This window comes from Myotis davidii, unplaced genomic scaffold, assembly GCF_000327345.1.
Source record: "Myotis davidii unplaced genomic scaffold, ASM32734v1 scaffold223, whole genome shotgun sequence".
NCBI lineage: Eukaryota > Metazoa > Chordata > Mammalia > Chiroptera > Vespertilionidae > Myotis > Myotis davidii.
Genome location: NW_006294609.1, coordinates 5,391,509 through 5,400,177, shown reverse-complemented (window position 1 = coordinate 5,400,177; position 8,669 = coordinate 5,391,509). Strand labels below are relative to the sequence as shown.

The window sequence follows — 8,669 nt, the reverse complement described above, 5'->3', positions numbered from 1 at the left end:
ATGGGGTGGGTGTGGGGGGGATCCAGGTGGCCCAGCATTCCTCCGTGTGCATCTGGGGTTTAGATTTGCAGAGAGTCACCAGATGGCCAGCCCGCCAGCCTTGGGGGAAACTGGGGTGCTTTTGACCCAGAGCCCCGAGCTCCCCAGCCAGTAGTTCCCAGCCGAGTGTGGGCCCTCCCTGCATGTTGAGCGGCTTGAGGGGCTAACCCTCCCTCCGCAGCCCCCTCCCCGCCAGGTGTGATGGGTCTGGAGGACCCTCGGGGCCCCTAGTACCAGTCGTTGGTTGGGCTTCCTGGGGCTGAGTCAGCAGTTGCCGGATCAGCAGAATGGTGGTAGTGGGGGGTCCCCCTCCTGCTTGGCCTGGAGCCCAGAAGGGGTTCTGAGGATGTCAGCACTTGGTGTAGGTATGGGATCCTTGGCAGGACATTGGCTGTTTGACCTTGAACCTGGTTCTCTCTGGGTCTCCATCTCCCATCTGTGCAATGGGAGCCCTGGACGGGATCTCCCAGCCCCGTGCAGCTGCGAGGGTGGAGGACCAGCTAGGACTAACCCCACGGCCAAGGTGAGCAGGAACCTGGGTTCTGAGCCATTGCTCTGCCTGACTCCCCCAGCTGCGGGCCCCCAGAAAGGAGGACCCTGCCTTTGATTCCACCACCTGCCCCCTCCCCAACGCTGGGGCTGTGTCCAGGGGGGCGCTGCTTAGAGCTCCTCCATCCTCCTCAGCCGCCCCCAGTCAGCACAGCCAGCAACCCACGGAGGCCGAGGGCTCGCTGCTGTGCGAATGCGGCACCTGGACAGGCCCCTGCCTCCCTCTCTCTGAGATGTCCTCCCTGAGAGATGTCCTCCCCGAGAAGAGAGACCCCGGAAGTGTTGGGGCAGTGAAGCCAGGAGGGGGCCTGGAGGCTGATGGAGGCTGGTGAGCGCCATCTGCCCCTCCTGCGAGGGAGTTGAGTCACGCGTGGCTCCCATGCCACCCTCCTCCCCATGTTCCTGGGCCAAGGCCACACCCTCGAGCAAGGGTAGGGAGTTGCTAAGCCCCAGTTGGGGATCTGGCCATCCTGCCTCAGTTTCCCTAGCTGTTGGCTCCCTTCTTCACAGGGGGTCTCCTCAGAGCATGCTGGGATCTCCCGCCCGTGGGGACTCAGCTAGGGCGTGTTCTCGCCCCTCTCCTAAGGAAAGGCTGGATTCTTCCTGAAGCCCCCCCAGATTCTAGGGCGTCTGGACTTGGCGTAAGAGGAAGACTCAGCGGGCGACTTTAGAGTTACTGCTATCACTGACAACAGCAGCTGTGCCCGGGCCGGTGGCTCAGTGGTTAGAGCATCGACCTGTGCACTGAAGGGTCGAGGGTTTGACTCCTGGTCAAGGGCACAGGGTTGCAGGTTCGATCCCCGGCCCCAGTCTGGGCACACGTGGGGAAGCAATCAGTCGATGTGTCTCTCACATCAATGTTTCTCTCTCGCCGCTCGCCCCCCCCCACAACTCTTTCTCAAAATCAATGGGAAAAACATCCTCAGGTGAGGATTAACAACAAAAATAATAAAAATAATCGCTGTATGTCACCGAGGCTGACTAGGGACCAGGTTCTGCACTTAGCATTTCCTAGGCTTCTGTTAGCACTTCTACTTTACAAATGGGGAAACTGAGGCCCAGAGTGGCAAAGTCACTTGCCTAAGGTCACGCGGCCGGGATCTGAAGCCTGACCGCTCCCATGCACCCACCAGGCTGGGCAGGCCGTGGCCGCGGGGCCTGCTTTCCCACGCCGGGGTGGGGCAGCGGCCGGTCGTGGGAGAGGCCAGGCTCTGGAGCAGGTCGGCGAGGCAGCCCCCTCCCGCCCCTGCCCCTACCTGATAGCAGCCTGATAAGGCCCTTGTGCGTCAGAGCCCGGCAGCTGACGTGTGAGCTCGGCTCCCAGGAGGGGCCGGGGGTCAGGCGGGGTTCACCGGAGGGCGTGTGTCTCCCAGCCGTTTGCTGGTGAGATGCCAGCCCACATCCGCAGTTGGGGAAACCGAGGACCTGGAGCCGCTTTAGAGAAGCTCAGGGTTAGAGAACCCAGAGAGCGCAATGAGATGTAGGGGGTTACCCAGCCGCGGGCATTCAGGGGGGTGGAGCCAGGTGGGGAAACTGAGGCCCAGCGCACTCCATGGAGAACCTAGAGAGGAACTTAGAGACATAAGCCACTGCCCAGTCTGAGATGTTCAGGGAGAGGGACCAGATGGAGCGCCCAGCAAAGGGGGCGAAGGGAAGGAACCCCGAGAGGAAACTGAGGCACAGGGAGGGCTCAGCCAGCAGACAAGCCTCCGGTTGGAGCCAGTCCCGGTGCCCACGTCCCTGCTCCTGGGAATCCCTGAGGCGTTTGTGGATCACTGACCAGCTGAACTGAGAGAAGGTGGCGGAGAGAGAGAGGTGGGGGCCGGGCGTGGAGGCAGGGCCATTGGTGGTGCAGGGTTGAGGTCTGGGTGCCCTGGACTGTCTGCAGTGAGAGCTGCTGAGCTCCGTCCCTGCTGGCGGCTGAGCCACGTGTGTCCCCTGCCCAGGGAAACCACTGCAATGAAAGGCCAGAGAGGCTCTGGGTGAGCCTGGGCTGCCTGCACCTCAGGTGCCTCTTAGTTCCTCCTCTGCCCCAGGGGGTATATGTTAATGCTCTTCCTGACTCATAGGGCAGAGGCACTGAGGGCCACAGAAGGGCCGGGGCTTGCCAGGGCCCCACAGCCAGCAGGTGGGGAAGCAGGTGTGACTCCCCCGCACGCACTCGCTTTGGGCTTCCTGGGACAGGGACTCGGCACTTCCTCGCTCGGTGCCTCCGTGTTCTATTTCTGTAGGTGGACACCCAGGGAGGCCACGCCTGCTGGGCCAGGGTCGCAGCGGGCAGGCTGAGCAGCCATGACCTCCTGCTGGTCCCCAGCGTCGTAGCTGGACTTGCTGTGTGACCCTGGGCAGGTCCCCCCCACCCCTCTGGGCCTCCGTTGCACCCTCCTGTGACATGAAGGCAGATTGGGGTCCCCGCCCACGACTGCCCTCTCAACCTCCTCCTTCCACAGGTCTGGGAGCAGTGACCCCTACTGCATCGTGAAAGTGGACGACGAGGTGGTGGCCAGGTGAGCAGTGGAGGCCGGGCTGGGGCCGGGCGAGCAGGGCCGGGGCTGGGGGAGGGGCTCCTCCTAGGCCTGGGGAGTCCAGGCACAAGAACCCACCAGGAAAAGAGGGGCCGGGGAGGGCGATGCTCACCCCAGCGGCAGACTTGCAGCCTGATGGTGGTGCTTTGTGACCTGGCCCCGGACCGGACAGCTGGGGCCGCCAGCTCCTCTCCCCACCCAGCCCCAGCTGGCCCGCACCTTCCCCCTGGACTTGACCATGTCCCTGCTGGCTCCCCGGGGCTGACTCAGCGGCTGCCAGCCTGTGCCTCCCATGGTGGCCTCCCCCGGGGCGGGCATCTCACGCTTGGCTGGGCTGGCTGGTTCCGGGCCTGCTTGCTGGGTGCTGCGGGCACCAGGCTCTGTGTGTGTGTGTGTGTGTGTGTGTGTGTGTGTGTGTGTGTGCGCCTGCGCCCAGCTGGCCTGCTTGAGTGTCCATGGGGGTGTTGGAGGGCTGCTGTCCAGATGGACGTGTCCCTGTGGGAATGCAGGCTCACTATGTGTCGCAGTGTGTGGTGTGTGTGCATGTGTGCCCACACACACGGATATGTGTGTGTGTGTGTGTGTGTGCGCCTGCGCCCAGCTGGCCTGCTTGAGTGTCCATGGGGGTGTTGGAGGGCTGCTGTCCAGATGGACGTGTCCCTGTGGGAATGCAGGCTCACTATGTGTCGCAGTGTGTGGTGTGTGTGCATGTGTGCCCACACACACGGATATGTGTGTGTGTGTGTGTGTGTGCGCCTGCGCCCAGCTGGCCTGCTTGAGTGTCCATGGGGGTGTTGGAGGGCTGCTGTCCAGATGGACGTGTCCCTGTGGGAATGCAGGCTCACTATGTGTAGCAGTGTGTGGTCTGTGTGCATGTGTGCCCACACACACGGGCTGCCCTGTACACACGTGCGCACCGCTGCCTGCTTATTGGGGTGCACAGGCACCAATGTGAGCACATGTGAAGGTGTGAGGGTGTTGGATGTGTGAGCGGGACTGGGCAGGGGGGACATCGGGCTGGGTCATGCTTGGTTCCCACCCCCCGCAGGCCGATCAAGGGACAGCTCTCAGCCCCCGCAGGCCTGAGGGGTGTGGGTGGGCGGATGGCTGAGGCCTCGGTTCCTATGGAGACAGCAGGATTCAGGATGCCGCTGGCGAGGTTCCGGTCCAGATGGACTGGGAGCTGGGGGCAGGGAGCCCATATGGGGGGAAGGTCAGCCTACAGCACCCAGCTGACCCCCTCCATCGTTCTCTCTGTGCTCATGCCGCCCCCTTCCCCACAAACCCACAGGCTGGTCACCACAGGCTGCTGTCTCCCCCTTTCTGGGCGTGGAGGAGCATCCCACCTGTGGGGCTGGGGAGGGACTTCCAACTGGGAAGAGGCAGGGTTAGGGGGAGGAAGTGTCCAACCGATGGTCGTGCCCTGGGCTAGAGGGCAGAGTGTGGTGCATGTATGCCTGCGTGTGCACACTCACGCTCTGTTGGGAAGAGTGTGTAAAAGGAAGATGGGAGTGGCAGGTGTGCCAACCAGATTTCACAGCCATACGTTCAGGTGTGTCTTCACTGGGCACGGAGGTTCTTTGTTCTCTGTTGGGTGCAGGGAAGGGGGTCTGCAGGGGTGCCGGCGTGAAGATGCACTATGGGTATGGCTGTGCCTGAGGTTGTCTTGTCCCTAACCCTGCCCCAGTTCCCCCTGGCTTACTGAGTGCTCTGGCTCCTGCTGACTTAGTCTTCTAGCCCCTCACCCTCCTCCCTTTCCAACCAGCACCTTCCTGTTCCTCAAGAGTACCGAGCTCATCCCTGCCTCAGGGCCTTTGCACATGCTGTCCTAGCCACTGGGATGCTTGTCCTCATCCTCTCTCCCCACTTTGCCTGACTAGCTCTTGCAGGAAGCCTCTCTGGACCCCTCCAACCCCCCACTCCCAGACCCAACCAGGTACTAACCACAGCACAGGACTCTCACTGTGCCATAGAGCTCGGGAGAGTGCGCCTGGCTGCTGAGGGGGCTCGGAGGGAGCATGGGCCTTGGTGTCGCTACCGATTCCCCCAGAACCCATGTGCCGTGGCACCCAGTGAATGCATGAATGGATGGATGGACGGAATCATGCGTGTTGTTAGTTACTGTTTGTGTGATTCTACATGTGTGCCTGCTGTGTACGTATGTGTGTCTGTGGGTTTGTGACTGTGTCTGTCTTCTTTGTGTGTGTCCACATGTGTCAGTGTGTAGAAACACATCGATTTGTATTTCTAGAAGTTTCTGAGGCTGCATATGTGTGTCTGTGTCTCTGGCTTCCTTGGTGTATCTATGAATGTCTGTTTCAGTGTATCCCTGTGGGAGTGTGTGTGTGTGTGTGTGTGTCTGTGCCCGTGCATGTGCACCTCAGTGCCCAGGTGTCTGTGGCTTGTGTGGCCCAAGTCCCCCCAGCCCCCTGTGCCCCCTTTTGTAGGACAGCAACTGTCTGGCGGAGCCTGAGCCCCTTCTGGGGGGAGGAGTACACGGTGCACCTGCCCCTGGATTTCCACCATCTGGCCTTCTATGTGCTGGACGAGGATACGGTCGGGTATGTGTGCTGGGGACCCACGCCTGGCATCTGAGGGGAGGCGGACACCCCAGAGCAAAGTATCCACCTACCTGCCCACCCTCGATGCCTGTCCCTTTCCTGACCTGGCCCCTCCCCTGCTCCCTTCCCACAGGCATGACGACATCATCGGCAAGATCTCGCTGAGCAGGGAGGCAATTGCCGCTGACCCCCGAGGTGGGCGAGGGGCGCCGGTCCTCAGCCGGCAGAGGGAGGAGGGGTGGCCATGCCCAGAGTGGGCGTTGCAAGGGCAGAGCAAGTGTCACGAGAAGCACAGTGCCCTCCCTGGGAAATTATTTCCGTTCTTGTTTTTAGACAGGACAGACATGTGGGGGTGGCGGTATGTGGAACATCACTGGTATGACAGGGCAGGGGAGGAGTGGGCAGGTGGTCCATGAAGGCTTCCTGGAGGAAGGGGAAGGAGTGGGGCCTTAAAGGTGCTTTGGCAAAGAGGCGAAGGCCCATCTCCATGGATTCTCTTCTAGGGTCAGGCGTGGGCCGGGCCAGATGGAGTATTGTGTGGGGGTTGATTGGAGATGGCCCTCAGTGCCTGGACCTTTTCTTGGAGGTACTGGGGAGCCATTGATAGTCCTTGAGTGAGGCAGCGGAGAGAGCGGAGCCGTATCAGAGGAGGATAGACTGACAAGAGAGATCAGATACATTTTCAGATCTCTGTGCTGCTTGGTGGACACGGGATCGCAGTGGGACAGGAGTAGAGCTGAGAGATCAATTTGGAGTCGGTGCAATAATCGAGTGAGAGAAAGCTGACGGCATCCTGCACTTGGGGGTTCGAGTGGAGATAGAGGTGAAGTGGGACTTTCATTTCCAGCAGCCCGGGGGCACTCCACCTGCAGAAGGGCCCTCCTGCCATGTGACAGGGAGCTCCTGAATTAGATGTGATTCCTATTGTTGGACTTGCTGTAAAGAAGAAAAACTGCCCAGTATTCTCCTCCCATCCCCCAATCGTCAGCAAAACTTAACGGGGAGCGGTGAGCAACAGCGAGGGAATAAGGAAGGAGTTCCCCGAAAGTCAACGTCAGTATCTAATCTGCAGTCAACAGACTAAATCTTGAGCCGGGGCGGAGGCAGACGGTCCGACCCTGAGACGCGTCCATGAGACCGAGGCCCTTAAAGAGGCCCAGAATGAGCAAGCAGCTCTCGTCTCCAGGGATAAGTAGCCTCATGCTCCGTTTCCCACAGAATGAGATCAAACAAACATGAATTCACAACCAAAGACCATCACACACACAACGCTTAGGACGTGGTAGGTGCTTAACAACTGCTAACGCCTGTGCCCTCCAGGAATTGACAGCTGGATTAACCTGAGCCCCGTGGACCCAGATGCCGAGGTGCAAGGTGAGATCTACCTGGCTGTGCAGATGCTGGAAGGTGTGCAGGGCCGCTGTCTTCGCTGCCATGTGCTCAAGGCCAGGTAGGGTCACGGCGTGGGGTGTAGGCGGTGATCTGAGAATGAGCAGGGACCAGCAACCAAAGGCCAGACACTCGGGATGGCCAGACACGAGCGAGGAGGTGTATTAGTCACAGTGTGAGCAGTAGACACCCAGTTCATACGGACTGAGGCAGACTGTCTCATATGAGTGACATGTAGCTTCAGGTATGGCTGGATCCAGGTGCTCAAAGGGTGACATCAGGACTCTGTAGACACAGATTTCCTCAGCTGTCTTTTGTGTTAGCTTCATTCTCAGTCTTTCCCCAGGTGGGGGCAACGATGGCCCCAGCAGCCTCAGCTGCCATCCTAACAACTTGGCAGCCCCAACTGCCATTTCCAACCAATGTTTTGGGAGCATTTCTTATTGGCTCATGCCTGCCTCTGAGTCAATTAACTGACTGGTTGGTCAGGCCTGAGTCACAGCCCTTTCCTGGAGTGGAGGTAGGGATCAGCCCCGAAGAGATCACGTGGGCTGGGAGTGAGGTGGGGAGGGGTCCTGCCCCAAAGAAACATCTGGAGGAAGACAGATGCGGGACCAGCAAACCCCACAGTGACCCTCCAGGGCACCAGCTCATGGGAGGGCCCTCACTCCTCCTGCCTGCTTATCACTCTGTAATCCCCTTTCTCTCTCTCTCTGAGCTCCCCCATTATGCTGCTTCCTTAAATACTTTCTCCCATTCCCCTCTTATCTCCCATCTTGTCTTTCTGCCTTTTTTTTTTTTTCACACCTACTCCCCCAACCTTCCCTTTTAGGCTGATTCTTGCCAAGGTTGGGGAGCATCTCAATTTCTAGTTTGCTGCGTGACTTTAAGTCCTTTCTTGCCCTCTCTGTGTCTCTCCCACCACCTCCAGATTTCTGTCCCCAGCTGGGGATCCCTGGAGTCTGGGTGGAGTACTGGGGGCGGCGGGTGGGGTAGGGGGAGAGGAGAGGCAGGGGACAGGAGACAGGACTCAGTATGGGACAGGGCTCCTTATCTGCTGTTCGCCCAGGGCCTCCTCCCCAGCCACAAGGCTGTGCAGGATTCTTGCAACAGGAAAGGAACCGATTGCTGTCGCTTAGCAACTGGGCTGGCTCCTAGGAAACCAACGAAGGCTTTGGATGCTGAGCATGGGTGGGAGAGGAGCAGCAGGAGGAAGCTCCTCTGTGGGGGGCGGGGGTCCCTGGATTTGGGGGACCTCAGGAGGAGGCGTGGGGAAGGCGGATTGGGGTGAGACTCTGGGGTTGTCATGACAACCAGAGGCAGGGGTCTCTGTCTCATCCTTGTCTTGGGTCCTAGGCAGGTGTGGGCATGGTGCTTGTTGAGTGAATGACTGACCTGAGCCCCCACCAGCTGCCAGCTGCCCTGCTGAGCCCTTTCCACGCGTCATCTCGTTTACTCTCGGCCCCTGAGGTTGGTCGGTTATCACTCGCGTTTTCCAGATGAGGAAACCGAAGCTCAGGAGGTAACCTGGCTATTCATTCCCGTGTCGCCCAGACAGTGGAGCGCAGAGCCAGGCTTGGAGTCCTGGCCTCTGGTCTCCCATCCA

The 8,669-nt window shown here is 60.0% G+C and overlaps 1 protein-coding gene across 1 annotated transcript in view; it reads left to right on the top strand.

Annotated features, from left to right (window-relative positions):
• The window catches only part of RASAL1 (RAS protein activator like 1 (GAP1 like)), a 23,690-nt gene that overhangs the window by 611 nt on the left and 14,410 nt on the right, over positions 1-8,669 (top strand). Inside the window, exons 2-5 of the mRNA XM_015567279.1 lie at positions 3,039-3,095; positions 5,561-5,674; positions 5,808-5,869; positions 6,995-7,124. Of these exons, the coding sequence (XP_015422765.1) occupies positions 3,039-3,095; positions 5,561-5,674; positions 5,808-5,869; positions 6,995-7,124 (363 nt within the window). The remainder of the gene's footprint in view (positions 1-3,038; positions 3,096-5,560; positions 5,675-5,807; positions 5,870-6,994; positions 7,125-8,669) is intronic.